Source organism: Macrobrachium rosenbergii, chromosome 1, assembly GCF_040412425.1.
Source record: "Macrobrachium rosenbergii isolate ZJJX-2024 chromosome 1, ASM4041242v1, whole genome shotgun sequence".
NCBI classification, from domain to species: domain Eukaryota; kingdom Metazoa; phylum Arthropoda; class Malacostraca; order Decapoda; family Palaemonidae; genus Macrobrachium; species Macrobrachium rosenbergii.
Window position 1 is genome coordinate 43033633 of NC_089741.1, and position 17439 is coordinate 43051071.

The 17439-nt window shown below is 34.8% G+C and overlaps 1 protein-coding gene across 2 annotated transcripts in view; it reads left to right on the forward strand.

Annotated features, from left to right (window-relative positions):
• LOC136828098 (probable transcriptional regulatory protein NAMH_0626) overlaps nucleotides 1-7204 on the forward strand; it is a 54239-nt gene extending 47035 nt beyond the window's left edge. The window contains exons 1-6 of one of the 2 annotated variants that reach the window (XM_067085968.1): nucleotides 286-418; nucleotides 2198-2414; nucleotides 2652-2764; nucleotides 3577-3710; nucleotides 5176-5329; nucleotides 6956-7204. In XM_067085968.1, coding sequence (XP_066942069.1) covers nucleotides 413-418; nucleotides 2198-2414; nucleotides 2652-2764; nucleotides 3577-3710; nucleotides 5176-5329; nucleotides 6956-7153 — 822 coding nt within the window. In that variant the 5' untranslated portion in view covers nucleotides 286-412 and the 3' untranslated portion in view covers nucleotides 7154-7204. Of the gene's footprint in view, nucleotides 1-285; nucleotides 419-2197; nucleotides 2415-2651; nucleotides 2765-3576; nucleotides 3711-5175; nucleotides 5330-6955 lie in introns of those variants that run through there. The other variant, XM_067085889.1, reaches the window with a different exon arrangement.
• Nucleotides 7205-17439: the final 10235 nt, after the last annotated feature.

Sequence of the window (17439 nt, forward strand, 5' to 3'; positions counted from 1 at the left end):
TCCCCAACCCCTCCATAGCTAATATGGCGAAATTGTGGGTGTTTCCTCATTATAAAAAGTGGCCTAAAACGCTTTAAATATGAAAAATATTACATTTTACTTTTAATTTTGGTACTTTATGCATGCGGAGTTGTTCTGGACATTCACCTAAAGTCCCTTTCAACAGGCATTGGATATTATGATAAAAAAAGAATAGAAAATAAAAATAAAAAACATTAAAAACCACCTTAGTTACGTTACGTAAGCGCAATGCCCCTGTCAGTGAACGCTCGGTGGATAAGCATTGAAATGTTTACAAAATAGGGGTGACTATGGTAAACTGGGATATGTTGTGATGGTTTTTTTCGGACGTAAAGTACTTTCATAAAATATAAGCTGACGTTATATATATAGAGGTTTCTTAATAATCAACATGCAGGTCTGTATTTCCAAATGCTCTATAGGGTCTTAAAATGTTTTTGAAGATAAGAAAACCTGAGATTTTAGTGTACTTTTGTTATCCCAGGCTAATGGAGATGTAGGTTAAGCACCGGCTGGCTTAAAGTCACTGAGCTTATATAATAACCCTGTTTCACCTGCCGAATGATTTTCATTATGGTTCTTATGATGACGTATTTAGATGGTCTACGCTAGATATAAGCTGGTTGGAGTTGTTAATATTGTCAAGTTTAGCTTAGGCTAGCCAAGAAATGTTACTGTTACTTGTAGAACTTGGTAGGTGTATGTTAGGCAACATCTTGCCTTCGGCGAGTTAACATAAAAGCACTTGTTGAGGCTTCATTGAGCATATAGACTTTTGTAGTATATGTGGCCAAGAATTAGTTTTAATGAGATATGGCAGTAGTTGGGCTAACCTAATTTAGGCATGCCATAGGCAAGATTATATTGCAAGTATGTTGCATGGTACAGCTTCATCAGGTTAAGGTAAGCAAGGAAACTCTGCAAATAGCACATAACCACAAGGAATTCTGGGTAGCGAAAGGCAATTTCTCACCTTGGATCCCACCTTAATTTACGTAACCTCACATACAGTAGTGTGGGTTTCTACATTTGATTAATTATAGTGCTTTATATATTTGGTATGTTTGTATTGTTATTTATAGTTATTTGCTATTTGCAGTTGCATATGGTCATTCCTTCATTTTTTCTCTTTCTGTGTCCTCTGAAACGTAATGTTCTAACTTTACTTTCCTGATTATTCTAGCCTAAAAGTTTCCAATAAAAGTAGGTTACGGTTTAAGCAGGTCCAGCCTAACATTAAAGTATTCATGAAATAAATGGTGATGATTATATAAGAGGTGTGTAGTGGGAAATGAGAAATTGATAGGCCAGGCTGTTGTGTTCTGTATTCAGTGACTGTTTTTGCTGGGTATAAACAATGAGTGGAATGAAACTAAAAAGTTTGAAAATAAAAATAATGCTTTTATAACAAAAGTAGAAGGAATCCACAGTAATATAGGTATTAATGTTGTAAGTAAATATACAGAAGTTTTAAATATTTAATCAAGCTTCTTTTCTTGTATTCATCTTCTATCTTCAGCAAAATTTGTTTACTTAGCTGTTGATGACTGAAAATCGTTTGAATCACCTGGAAAACTAGCAAAGCACTTTAAAAGACCTCATAGATTGAGGTGCTTTGAGCTTGTGATGAGAAGGAAAGAACACCAGGTAATGAGAAATTAGTAGGTACGGCAGTAGCAGGATGAAGACTAGTGGGAAGGCCCAGAAAAATATGGAGAAAGGCAAAAGAGGTAGACATAGATTTGAAGGTAATTCAGGTAGGATGTGCACAGACAAAAGAAAGTGAAGATTTTAAAATTTAGATTTTAAATCTCACTCCATGAAAGGAAAATCTGATGCAAAAACATTGAAGAGAATGGTGAGGATCTTATGTAATTGAGGTAAAATTATAACCCCAGGACATCTGTACCGAATAAAAGTCTGGATACCTAGTTCTTTGTGTCATGTTCAATTTAGTTAATTAAACTCAATTAAAGCAGCAATGTTTATGTTACAGATGAGCAAATATTGATTGTCCTCTCAACAGTAATCAGAATAGCATATATAGAAAATATAAAGTGTTGAATTTACAACTCACTGCTTCAATAATTTCAGTAGCAAATTTGATTCTAACTTACATACAGGATATATTGTCTGTATAATGATTTACTTCAGTTTGAAATAAATTTATTTGCAGGCCTTCAAGCTCCCCTCAGTTGGCTTCCAAATGAAATACTTATATGGAAATAGATTGCTTTTTGATACTCTCCTAGCAAGTTCTTGCTCTCATGTCATAAGGGGTATGGCTGGACATTCAAAATGGTCTAACATTAGGCACGTTAAAGCTGCCAATGATGCACAGAAAATGAAAATGTTCACAAAGTTTTCGCGAATGATGAAAATTGCAATAAAAGGTAAGTGTGGCATTATATTTTTTACTTGTCTGTAAGGAAAATCAGTGCTCCAGTGAAAACACATTCATAATAATGAAATTCATTTTAATTTTACACTTTCAAAGATCTTTACTAGCTAAAATTCCAAGGATAAACTTACTGAATTTGTTACAAGGATACTTTTATGGATTGTCTCTTTACATATCTGATACCCTCAGACTTACTTAAACTTGATGCATTGCTATGATTTGCTTTCAGAGGGTGGTAGCGCCGACCCAAAACTGAATTCAAAGTTAGGAAAAGTAGTTGAACTTGCCAAGAGTAGTAATATGCCGATGGCCTCAATTGAAAATGTCCTCAAATCATCTCAAGTAAGTTTTCACTAATTATTACAAAATACAGTATGATAATTTTTTCTGTTAGAAATAGGATTTATTTTAGTAGAAATGCTTTTTTTCTAAATAATGCCACCAATTCATGGCATATGATGCCATTATTGCCTGTGTTAACTGGAAATACATCCAGAGACAGAATGGGTGTACTTTAGTCATTCTACTTCTTTCATCTCCACAAAACCCATAAACATTATGGTGGTACAGTTCAGGACATCAGTGATTTATTTTATCTAGTTCAATGGCTCATTTTGGATGAGTCAGGACACCAGGGTTCACCATGAACAGTAATTATAAGCCTTTTTTTTATGTAACTCCAAAAGAACTGGCTTCATTGTCCACCTAAAATAATCAAGAATTGCTTTAGGGGAAAGTTTGCTGGTTCTTTATCACTGCTTTGCTGTTCCTCCTCGCCTACAAAAAACCTTCTCTTGTGCAACACCTACCTGAGGAAAACCTCAGCATCCAGTTATTGAAAATAACTAAAGTTTCCTTCTGTCACAAATGTTCTAAAAGAAGCACTGTAAAACAAAATATTTATTAATTTCAGATGCCAGTAGAGCTAGCATTGTAAATTATACTGTGTGCAATATGCATGCAACTGTGGTAGTGAATACACTAGACTGTTCAGGACGTGCAGTCATTTAGACACTCAGCCACTTGTTGACAAAGTAACCTTATTGTACAGCAGGAGCTGTATGTAAGTGCATTCTTGTGAAAAGGACACTTTTTAAATTCAAGTACATTGCTTAGTATTTTTTTGAAATTGTAACTTTGTTTATAAATTTCAGAAATCACAGGACAATGCAAAATCTTACATGCTGGAGTACAGAGGTCCTGGTGGAGTTTTTCTGTTGGCAGAAGTACTTACAGACAACTTGACTCGGTCCAAGCAACTAATATTGTCAGCTACAAAGAAGTTGAAGTAAGTTGGTGGTGCTACTTAAATCTTAGGGCCTTGTTTTGTATAGAGCAGGAAAATCTTGATTTTTGGGTCATAATTCAACACCAGCTGTTGCTGGGAGAAACATTTATATCACCACTATATACCCGTAGTTGTTTAATGAGACTGCTGAGTCGCATTCGTAGACTGAAAGGGCTTGTCAGTTGGTTTCATTGTTAAATGACAAGGTAAAATTGGGACAAAGTAAAGTTGAAGGAGCTGGACAGCTAGGTGGGAAGAGGCCAAAAAGAATGATGAAAAGTAAAAGGCAGAAAACCATGCTGCTTGGGCTGAATTGATGCTACAGAGAATCTTGAGAACTCTACAGTAGACTGTTCGAGGTGCACTGTAGGTAGTTAACCCCCCCTCCATACACACACACACAGGTACAGTAGTGCTGAGGTGCAACTATTATATCCCATATTTAGGTTTTCATTTGAGGTACATCATTTTGAAAATATGCAAGGATACAAATGGATAATTTGTCGTAGAGAAAGTTGTGTGATGATTTGGTGTTTTAAAACAGCCCTGTCTTTGTATGTTATCCTGATTCACATAGTATTTCATCATATTGTTCTTCTTTATCATGCTTTGTTGTGCCCTTTATTGAAGGACTTTGAATGAAAATTAGTACTTTTAATAAGTAAATTATGTATAACCTCAAGTTATGCTGATTTGAAACCTACACACTTTGTAAAAATAGGCTTTATTGAGGATTTCATTGCTGTTTAAGGGTATTTTACAATTAGCTAGTTGTTTGGTGCCCTGTCACAAAAAGCTCATGTTTTTGTAAATTATGTATTTTAGCTTGTTAGCAATCTAGATGGCTTAATGGCAAATCATTCGAGTCTGTTTTGTCATCCCAGTTGTTTTATATTTGTCTCATGTATGATATAAAGAAATTAACATCATTGGCTAGTAGGAAAGTTGTGGATATGGAATCATTAGAAATAACTCACAGACTCTGAAAGTACATTGATTTGAGACCAGTTTTTTTTTCACCAGATATGTAAGACCTTTTTGTAATTATTTAAAGCAGTCAACGTTTTTTTGTCAAATGCAGTAATATAGAAAAGCCTCTTGCCACTAGTTTTTTTTCTTCTCTAGTTTTCATCTGGTTGTGTATGACAAAAATTTTTAATCAAAAACATTGATAGCAGACCTAGTTTTAGTTAATTATCTGCATTTTTTTAATCACTTAACATAACATATATCACAAGTTAACTATTATATGCTAGATGTTACTCTCTTTATTCTCTTTTTGTTATAAGCAAGTTCATGTAGTTTTTTGTAGTTATGCTTATGGATATCTGATGATAAAAGCAGCCTTGTTGTATGTCCAAGAACCCTCGTATCAAGTTACAAAACCATATCTCCCAAACTTTCAGGGCTGAAAGTCTGTGGTAATTTTATATAATAAAAATGTGCTTTTCTCTTTTTCCATTAGCATTCAGGAGCTTAAAAGTGGTGGAGCACGTTGTTTGTTTGATGAGAAAGGCGTCATAATTTCAACTTGTAAAGGTGTGTCATTTGAGCAAGCAATGGATCATGCCATCGAAGTAGGAGCCGAGGACGTAGCTGAGGAAGAAGGAAATTTTGTGGTATGTATATGTAAAATAAAACTCATTTGATGTTAGTGTCATTTTTGATTTTCTAATTTTTATGATTGACATTAACTTCTTGGAATACTTCCTTTTGTTTATTGATTAATGAGGTCGATATTCAAGCTTTCTTTTAATGAGACAGAAAGCAGAAGGTTGAAGCATCACTCAGGTGATTTTCCTGTCTCGTTCTGTTCAGTAACCTACTGAGGTTTTTTAAAAAACTTTTATTTAGGAAGGACTTTTAGATTTGAATCCCTCAATTAAAAGACTATTCCATGGATACCAAATGTAGATTTTTTTCTGTAAATTATCACAAAAAACAGATTTTATATTTTGAATGAGTGCCATTTCACTTTGTTTGACATGTTTTTATGTAAGTTGACAAAACTAAGGAATCAGCATCACCTGACAAGGAAACATAATTGTCCACATTTGATCAATGAACAACCCAAAATTTGTCACATTAAAAAAAAAAAATACCGATAGAAGCTTAAAATCAGCTTTGCTAGATATCTAGAAAAGTCCAGATTTCTCCAGATATTTTAGTACTTTTCCAAATTTCCAGATTTTTGTGAGGCCAGAGAGAAATTTGGTTTCTCGTTCAAAAATTATCTCCCATCAAAGAAACTTAAAGTTATTAATGGATTGCAATAATGAAAGTTGAGTTCTTAATTCTTGTTTCAATTAGTTTTAACTATTTCTAGAATCGATGCATTTCAAATCTAAATTGTAATTTTACAATGATTTGTTGCCTTTGATGAAAACATGTCCATATTTTCAATTTTTCACATTTACATAAAGTTACATGATGGTTTGATAAATTGTTCAAATAAATAACAGCTGACATAATGCTTTTTCATTTTTGCTAGAATAGAAATATCCACATTTCCAGAGTTTTCCAGATTTTTCTTACCCTTCATTCTTCCTATAAATTCATACTAAGGTGATTAGGTAAGCAGCTTACACTGCCACATGGGACTTACGGTGACAAGGTAAGCAGCTTACACTGCCACCTGGGACTTACGGTGATAATGTAAGCAGATTACACTGCCACCTGGGACTTATGGTGATAAGGTAAGCAGCTTACACTGCCACCTGGGACTTACAGTGATAAGGTAAGCAGCTTACACTGCCACCTGGGACTTACAGCTACACAGGTTTTCTTCACCCATTACCTGAAGGACCCCTTTTTGATCTCTGTACATAAAACCTGAAAACAGTCTCAGCATATCAGTATTATTGCCATCATTGTACACACATGGCTCACTATATGTATTTCTTAAGGTTCTCTGCATCATCCCTGCAGTTCCCCCCTGGCTACAACCCCTTTCATTCCTTTTGCTGTACATCCACTCGTATTCTCTTTCTTCCTTCTTACTTTCCACCCTCTCCCAACAATTGTTTCATAGTGTTGCTCCTTTAAAATCTTTTTATTCTCAGTTTCCTTTCAGCAATGTGTGACCTCGGTCCCTGTACTTGTCTTTTGGCTTAAATTTTATATTCCATTCCATTCCATAAAACCCAGTTCCATTAATTTGTTTGACTAGCACAGTATATCATATTGGAGCTATGGTATAATTTAACAGGTGCCTAAGTTGAATTTTTGTTTTTTGTTTTTTTCAGTTTACTACCTCCCCCGAAGACTTTTTCCAAGTTAAACAAGCTTTAGAAGGGATTAACTTCGCTGTTAAATCTGCAGATATACAGTTCATAGCCACTAATCCAGCGACAGTATCAGATCAAGATTTAGAGAAGTTAAGCACAGTCTTAGAAAAGATGGAGAATTTAGATGATGTGATGAAAGTTCATGTAAATCTGTAGTGTTATTTTAAATACTGTACTATGTTTGTTAGAATAAATATTTTTATTGTTTATGAATTTACTATTCTCCCTTTATATTGAATTCTTACTGCTACCACGTCACATACTATATATGAGTTGACTTGATAACTGAATGGGTGTGTTTTTTTCCCTCTTCAGTCACTTATTGTACAGGAAGAAGTTTGGGTATATATCAAGCCATTCTTGAAATGATAATTCATTGACTGGCAATTATAGTCATCTTGGCCCATCCAAACATTTTATTGATGAATTGTTGTTGATGGCTTTCTTCAGCATCTGACCAGAAAATCCCAGATTTTGGGAGGGCTCATTTTGAATGCATAAACGGAAAAAATCTTCGTACAGACTTGCAGGTGACAGAAAAAAAAAGAACATTCACTTTTCATGAATGGTGCCAGCTATATTTTTCATGAGGGTTGAAAATACAGGAACGCTGGTGGTGAATGCCTCGAGTCCTTGGATAGTTGAGGAAAATCGCTAAATTTTCTTCCAGGGAAACCTTGATTTTTGTGTAGTGATTTACTTATTCTGAACCAGAAGTTTTGATTGTGATATAAGGTAAGAATAGGGGAATACAGTATATATAGATATATATACATACATACATACATACATGCTACACACACACATATATATATATATATATATATATATATATATATATATATATATATATATATATATATATATATATATATATATATATACAGGCAGTCCCAGTTTACGAAAATACGACGTTCGAGGTTACGACGCTTTTCAAATATATTCATCAGAAATTATTTCCCGGCTTACGACGCATATTCGGGGTTACTGACGCAACGCCAATCCGACGGAAGAAATATGGCCCCAAAACGGCAGAATAATCATAATTTGAAGGTTTTTGATGTAAAACTCAATAATAATGCAGTTTACATCGTTTTCAATGCACCCAGAGCATTAAAAGTAAGGTTTTCTTATGATTTTTGACGATTTTCGACGATTTTCCGGCTTACGACGATTTTCGGGTTACAACGCTGCGCAAGAAGAACGGAACCCCGTCAGTAAACCGGGGACCGCTTATATATATATATATATATATATATATATATATATATATATATATATATATATATATACATGCTACACATATATATATATATATATATATATATATATATATATATATATATATATATATATATATATATATATATATATATATATATATATATATATATATATATATATATATATATATATATATATATATATATATATATATATATTATGTATGTATATATTTATATATATAACAGTCTCCAAACATCTTCCTCTTGACTGATATAAAAATTCGCCCTATTCTGGGTATGACTAATCATTTTGAAAGGCTATACTGCTATTACTGACATGTTTCACTTTATTGCACATTCCTGACCACATTATGTAAAACCTAACCTTCCAAGTGTTTCTCCATTACCATATAATTTCAAGATATGTTCAAGTAAATGCTATACGGGAGTGTGATGACAAGGCATCCACTGATATTGCTGGTATTCAAGATTTATTTTCAGGAAAAGTGGCCAGTAGGTCATTAAAGTATAGGGTAGGCGATGCCTATATGCAGTGTTGCCGCAACAAGCTGGCAGTGGACTGTGTTAACACTGTTCTTTTTTGTTTGTTTGATTGAGCTTATTGTTTCCCATACCTTATTTTACTAAAATTATTATGATAATTAGGCTCTTTTACGAGGAAAGCAATATTTTACGAGCGATGATGTGGTCAGGATATAAATAGCTTTTCGTAGTTTATTCTCGCTTTTCTGGACTCCTTGGACAATTAACTTATCAATGTAAACATTAGTTACCATGGCAACTATAGTACACAGGTTTCTCCCGTTCTTGGAAAAAAATAACAGTGGCCGTTTATCTGTGAGAGTTCACTGTTAGTTTCCTATTATATCAATGAAATTTGCAATGTGCAAAAATTACAAATGATGAAAAAGAGGTCACATAATATTATGTGTATAAGGTGAGACTGCCATGGACAGAAAGGGAGATTCGAAAGAGGAAGACACATAAGTGATAAAAGGAACAGTAAGAAGGGAAGAGAGAGTGAGAAACGAAATTGAAATGAAGAGGAACAACAAAATAATATCCAGTAAAAAAAAACAAGTTTTTGTGTGAGAGACGTGAGCGAAATAAAAAAAAAAACAATTTGGAGATCTACTTAAGAAGGTCCTTATATTTCGTTGTCAAGTTTTTCAAGAAGCAGAGACCAACGGACAGGCAGCCCATTGTCCCTTATTAGCCTCATTCCGAAGAACCGAAGATAAGTGACGTGTGACAGGTAAGCTGTTTAATTTTATGATAACCCTCTTATGCACTAAGTTTAGTTATGCAGCACATGCTTGCGTATGTTGAGTCCCTAGTTTTCTGTCGAGGTCCAAATCTTCCTGGTTTCGAATTCCCTTAGGGAGGTAGTGCCGTCAGTACACCTCATGCTGTGCACTGTAGGCATTACTTAAGGTTCTTTGCAGCGTGCCTCTGGCCCCTAGCTGCAACCCCTTTCATTCCTTTTGCTGAACCTCCTTTCATATTCTCTTTGTCCCATCTTACTTTCAACCCTCTCCTAACAATTGATTCAGAGTGCAACTGCGAGGTTTTCCTCCTGTTGCACCTTTCAAACTTTTACTGTCAATTTCCGTTTCAGCGCTGAATGGCCTTAGTTGCCCCAGTGCTTGGCATGTAGGCCTAAAATCTATAAATCAATCAATCAATGATGATTTTCCAAGATGGCCGTTAAGTTAGAAAATAAGAATCTGATCATGAATTAAGTATTACCGAACTTGCTCTGTCACGGATATGGTAATGGCATTAACAGGTAAGTGTTCGTTTGGCAGTGCCGTTTACCTTGAGTTCATTATGTGATGTAAAAAAAAAATACATCTTGTAGAAAGGTTCAAAGATGGCAAACAACAAAGCACAAAACCCAGATGATCCTCATATGCAATGTTTTTTCATTTGGTGATGGGCTGATTTTTCCGTGCATAGTACAGAAAAGTAATAGGTAATTTAACAGGTGTTTTAAAGATAAGCGTTCTATTTTTCATGTCTACAGAGCGTAAAAAACTACGTCATGCAGACGAACCCTTGTGCATTGTAGCCAAAAGCAGGTAACCAGATTTCAGATTACTTATCCTTTTAACCTAGGCAGACCATTCTACTCTTCTACACTTTTCATTTATTTCTTTAACGGCTAAAGTACACAGCTATTCTGTAAATGCTGATGCGCTGAAACTGGCGCTATTAAGAAATACTAAATAGATTTTCATGCAATATCATGCTTTACTTTAAGGTCCTTGGTCTGGTAAGTAAACATTAGTTGCCATGGCAACGGGATTTTCATTTCCAATTTTTTTTTTTTTTTTTTACAGAGAATCGTCTTTTAAACTCTTTTTTTCGTTGAATAGGCCTTGTATTATCTAAGCTTTATTGGAGTTTCATAGCCCAAAAGGATATTCTCAGCAAACTTTAAATCATCGCCCTCACTCTCATCATGATCGATTAAATTTTTTTAAAATTTACATTGTGCAGTATTTGAATTTTAGTTTCTTTAATTTGAAATTACGACTGGTCTGCTACTTCTGAAATAATGCTGTATCATATACAAGAAGCGTTTCGCTTACTTCAGGTAACAATTTCATTATTAGAACCGGAATGAAAAGTCACTTTACATTAATATTTAGTATGATAATGATGTACTTTTTTTTAAGTGTGATTGAATATTCTAAGAAGTGAATTACGGCCACCCTGAAAACACTAATGACAAAAATTGTTCGTTTTAATGATCATAAAGTCTATTCTAGCTCTCAGATCTCTTTTCACTTCGGAATTGCTTTGGATTGAAATGACATTCAAGCCAGGTGACGTGGAATCAGACATTAAATTTTGTTTATCTAGAATCGTACCCACGGATCATAAAGTAGCGTTTTGGAAGTTATACGAAAAACCGTATATATTTGAAGTTAATTAGCTATTATAAATAATGTTTTATGGAAGAAGGGGGAAGGGGTTCACAATTAGAAAAACAAAGTTATCACAAAGACCCTGCATAATTTAAAGAATGCTAATTAATTAAAGTGCAATCTTTGTTAGCGAATATACCATTATGATTTGGTAATAATGCGCATTTTCCTTGAAGCGTTTAAAGAAATAACCGTTTACTCTTCTCTGACAACAAATCCTCGGTGAATATATTAGAAGAGTAACTTATTTAACAATACTTCTGTGTGATCTTCATTTGAATTTGCTTTGCGTTCAGGTGATAACAGGCTTTCCATATGACCGTGCAGATTTGTTTAAAATACAGTCAGAATTTTGTAGGGAAGTGACACAGAGCAATAATTTACCGGATCTTTAGTCACCAATTATAGTTGAGGGGCATGACATCATCTACAGCCAATGAAAACAGTAGATTGATGTTTTATGAATGAAACCTTAACGGTTACCATGGAAACTATTACGCTTTTGTAGTAAAATATACTCCATGGATCCTAAAGGTCTTATACCTCTACTGAAAGCCCATTTAAATTTTAGCTATTTTACTTCTTATTAATTATATTTTTCAGCAAATTAGCATTGATCTTTAGGTGTGAAATCATTATGGAATGTTTCGTGGGAGTTTTAGGGATAGCTGGTTATGTGAATAAAACATTTCCTAGGGAATAAAAAGACCTGTAATTTGGCTACAATGTTTAAGGCCATCGTCTGCATCGTTGTTCTATTTTATCAAGTAAAAATGCATTAATTAATATCAAATATTCTAGTATTTTATGGTGCTATTGATAATAAGTTAAAGATACTATATAATCCATGAGATACGCTCGGAATAATTGGTAATAAAATTAGTAAATAAAACATGCTAGTCTAGGAGTAAACATTATAAGACCCTAAGAACACCAAACGTTATTGAGGATGATAATGTCATCGACGACTAATGATTACTACAGAATTAACTTCAAGAAAATGCATTTCATAGACAGGACCGCTACCCTTTCAAATGATGTTTACATTTTGTAAGACAGAGTCATGAATTGAGAGTATGCTTTGAAAAACTATTTACACATCACTTGATTCACGTCTCATAATTATTTTCCAGTAAGTTACTTGATAGCTATGCATTTTTTTTGAAAAAAAAACCTATATAGTTTGTTAACGCATTTGCATCACCTTCAGTTTCTGGAATGCAACGGCAAAATTGACGAAGGTTAGTACATGTAACATCATAAGACATTGTTGTATTCATTTACTTCAGTAACTCGATATTGGAGTTTGGTACTGAAAAAGGCACTCATAGGAGTGGTTGTGGTATTAAAGTAAAAATTTACCGAAACTAAAATAGTTAAACAGACAAAAACGAAAAGTTTTTGGGCTTTTACAATATATTAATAATTCGAGAAGTTAAGAGGGCATTGTAGCTATTACAGTTGCATATAATACGGGTACAGTTCTGAGAGAGAAAAAAAAGCAAAGCAAGGTGTGCAATTATAAACGATATGAACCAATGTTTAGAAGAATCCTCAGTACTACTACTACATCTCAAAAGCTCCCTTTTGCTAAATTGGCCATTGTAGTTTATTTTGGTTGCCTAGGCGACGGCTACAAACATTATGTTTGGAGTTTTTGGTGCACCCAGGTGAGATATAAGGCAATGTTCCGTGTTGTAAGTCTTTCAAGGCATTATCCAGTGGAATTTCTAAAAATTAGGACAGATTATTCGGTGATTTTGCATAGCCCCTGGACCTATTGACACGTTCGCTTCGGCTGCGTGTAATGTCGTAAACTCCAAGATGGTCATTTTTGATAATTTCAGAATTTCCCCGGGCCAGGTTATTCTAAATCTTGGTGGCCTTTCCTGCCGCCCATAAAAGCACCTACTTGGTGCCGGAAGAAGTCTTTGAAGTTTTGGTAGAAACTGGAGCTGAAGACTACTGCTGTGCCCCTCTTGTTTATCAACTAAACCGTTGGTGATTTACGTAAAACCATAAACAAAAGACTGTAAATATCATTTAACAGAAAAAGAAAACACAAACTAAATATTCCTGTCGTCGACTAGCTGTTACCAGGCTGCGGTAGTAGTCTTCAGTGCAGTGTAGGCTAGTACAGTAATTATACACTGGACAGCCAAATGCCTCCCGATTGATATAGCCATGTCATTTTGATAGGCTGAAGGCTATTAGCCTTACTTATAGCCCACAACTTTGCCTTTAAGGGTCATTGCTAATTTTCTGTAAGGGTTAGGGTGCGTCCACACTAGGCTGTTCGGCTGCATCTGGCACACGGAGTTGTCATAGTCTTCCTCCCATACAGAGGGTGGCAGGTGGATGGGCTAAATGTGGTAAAAGTTCGTTTCTGGTCTGAACTCCAATTCCACATGAGGGCTAGTACTAAACGTGGCGAAACAGTGATTCATCCTCGCTGTTTCACTGTGTTTAGTACTCGCCCCGGGGATCAAATGTATTTTGCCATGTTTAGTACTAGTCCCTCGGGAATCAAATTCCCTTCAAATGTCCCTAAGTGTTTCACAAAATTGAAACTTAGAAAAAATCCTCAATTATTTACATATATTTTATTTTTTATTGTGATAAATACTAGTTTGCAAGAATTATGTATATATATAGCATATTTTTTAAATTTTTTATGAAGATTCGTAAGATGTAATAAGAAATTGAGTAGGGATGTTCGGACTGGAAATGAACATTATCCCAAAATGTTTGCCAGCAATCACAAACAAGCATAGTGTTTGTGTCTGTTATTAGCAAAATTGTTTGATGGCACGGGCATAAAGCAATGAGACTGTCTACGCTTTGTCTACCGAGCAATATTAGTATGGGCCTGACTTACAGATCTGGTACCACTGCAAAAATGACTTTGACATTCATTTCCATGAGAAATGCTTGGTTGACCCATTACGTTCTCCATGTGTAACATTACCGGGAGACACAGTTGATTAGTTTTTTGGAACTGGTTTATAGAGCTGCATCCTAATCTAACCTTCCCAAGGGTACCATGTCCTTTCTGACTGGGGTGCTATCTCACTATAACCCACCGGCATAAGCTAGCCTGCGTGGCGTAAATCAGGGAGGGAAAAACAGGGATGGATGCCAGCACAGCCTAACTGTATCCTACCTGATTTTGGAGATTCTCTCCTCTCCCTGAACTTGTCCTTACCCTAACCCAACCTGACTTAGGACAGCTTAAGTAGTGAAGGGATGCTTTTTAACTTAAACTAATTATTTGTTGCCTTTTTTATGGGTGGCCCTTTAATCCCCAGGCTAACCTGAACCTGAAACTATTTTTCAGTGTTGTCTGCCATTGTTGTTAGGTATGGATGAAATGAATGGGTTAACTAAACTTTTGCAATGGGAATGAATGTCAAATTTGTAAAAAGCATAACTGAAGCTGTTTGAAATTTGCCATTTAGTCACACATTTCCTAAGTAGTTTCCATTTTTCAACAGTAAGGCCACTTCACTAACTGCATAAGCACCAAGGTGTCTAAAATATTGTAACAAAGCAGTGTTAGTGTTGATCTTAAATCCCAAAATAGTACCTCATGATGCATTGGGACAAAGAAATTACTCAAAGGTGGTATGGCCATGGCTAAACAAACCTTAAATTCTACAAAACTGACATGATAGTGGACAAAAAGAAAAGGAATTGCATCACTGGTTGTGTCATCAAAACTTTATTAAAGCATAACTGTTATTACAAAAAAGATGCCAGATGGCACTAAATTATCTATCTAATATTTGCCCAAAGATCAGAATGGCAATACATTGTTTTCCAAGAAAATTACTTGCTTATGTTTTGCAAACATAACCAAGCCTGTTAGAAAAATTAGGCCAAGTGTTTTGAATTTATGAATGGGAATATCTGGTGTAATAAATAACCAATTATCCAAAAGACAAGTTTCTTAAAAGTGAAGCATAGGCAGTTTATTACTTAGCAGTTAAATATTTTATTAAGTTCTGGTCTTGGCCCATTTATTTATAGATGTGCAGCGTGTGAATGATTGCCGTTAATATTTCTCACTTTATTTTTCCATTTCAGGATGTATGGGTCTTATGCAAGATTTAACCGGATGTGCATGAAGCAGATTGCCAGTTTTCAGCGTTGTCACCCAAATCCTCAGATAAGGAAACCAGGGCAAAAAGCAGTGGTTCATCCTGTCTTTTATCAAATCCTTGTAATTTTGCACCAAGCAAGCAGTTCTGTAATAGGTTAGTTAAGAAAATCTTTGCATAGTATTATAATTTTATATACATGTGCTTTTAAAAATTAAAATCAGGAGTTAATTCCTTGTATGCTCCTACCCTCTAAAGTTTGATCACCCTGCTTTGATATGCATGTTTGTACAAAATGTTTAGTATGCAAAATGCAAGGTTGTCTGATACCAGAGACAAAACCCATTTTAGTCTCCCTCAGTGTGCTGCATCTTCTTAGATGTTGGCAATCATGGATATGTACTCACTTCAGAGGTCTTTCACTTTTCCCTCTCAGTACTTGCCAAGTGTCAGCCTCTTCTGATTTTAGCAATACAGTATATGGTTAATGAAGCAAAAAAAGACTATCTAAAGACAGTGAGACCTCTGAGGGTTAACCTCTTTCTAATACTGTCGGTGTTTTGGAATTATTAGATGATCTGTGGTGTGTATGATATTGAACAGATGAACTCTTGTTGGCTGTGTCAAGAACCTGTGGTTGAGCTAATGGTGAATTCAGCCTTTTAGCAGGTTTGAGAATTTGGAACTGCATGGAACTTCACTCTGTAGGGCTAGGATGTTAATAATGCCTGGTTGAGTGGAGTTGTCTGATCATACTCACTTTGTAGTGATAACAGGAAACAGATGACTCATTGTATAATGCCATCCCTTCTTTTGTTCTGGACAAACAAATTAACTGCAAGGTAATATGTAGCAAGGACAACACAACAGGGACATCTCACAGACTGCAGGACTGATTGTCTAATGCTTTCCCAGAAAGTGCTCTGAGACCAACCATTGACATATGTTCACAGAGTCGCTTGAAATGGAGGTTGAGCATCATATGATTATGTATTAGACTGTTTAAATGTGAACAGTATTCATAATGCCTTTAATCTGAAGTAAAAGTTTCTTTGAGGAAACTCAAATAACCATTATTTGCTCTCATTAAGAGGTTGATTAGGCTGTAGCTAGATTAGTAACATTTGCATTCCAGTACTGAGGGTTTGATTGATATGTATAATTGAGAAAGATCCCCCTTGTGTTTGGGAGGCAGTTGAGCTGAGTTTTATGTATGATACTATGATATTTTGTTTATTTCAGTGTCACACATTGTAGTATAAACTAAAGAACTATTGCAGTGGGACATTATTTCCCAACAGCTCAAGTTTTTGCACTGTTAATGTTATTGTTTTTCAGTGTAACACTTGACGACATAAACTACGAGCACATCAGTGATGAAACTTTGGAGAATTTGACAGAATATCTTGAGGAACTGGTTGAAACTGAGGATAATCTTGTAGATGCAGATGTGTTGTATTCTGTAAGTATCCCAGTTGTTGAATGAAAATATATTTATAGTACTTTATTTACAGTCAAGATAAGCATGGTCTGATTAAAAAAAAATCTGTTAGGCTTCATATCCTTAACTCTCAAAATGTGGAAATTAACCAAGCAGGGGATTATATATAAAGACAATTGAATATGAAAGCCCTTGAGATATTAAAAGATACATTACCAACGTTGGTTTTTCTGTTGGTTTAAGGCTTCTAACGAGCTACCATCATCATCTCCCTCTTAAGCAGTGATTCAGGTCAAGTAAAATAAATTAATGTAAGATATCCTTGCATATGAAAAAATCGCTTTGTAAATTGTGTAAGAGGTGTGTTTTGCGTGATATATGGTACATGATTATGGTTAGGAATAGTTATGAAAGCAGTTTATAATTTGGAAAAAACTGCCATTTGGCTATGCTGTAACTTTTTTTTTTTTTGCACTGAATGGATTTTGTTTTATGTCTTAATTTTTTTGTGTTTAAAAAGAAGTTTTGATGATACCCAGTACATTTTAAAGAATTGGTGTAGTTTTTTTTTAGGTCATCAGTCGACACCTTAGAATTTTAATTGCACAGCAATAAGAACCTATCAGTAGCAGTTGAATGAAATGGAACATATGAAAAGATAATGTCACAAAAATCAGTACATTTTGCAGGTAACATAAACTTTGTCAGCGTTTGTAGATTA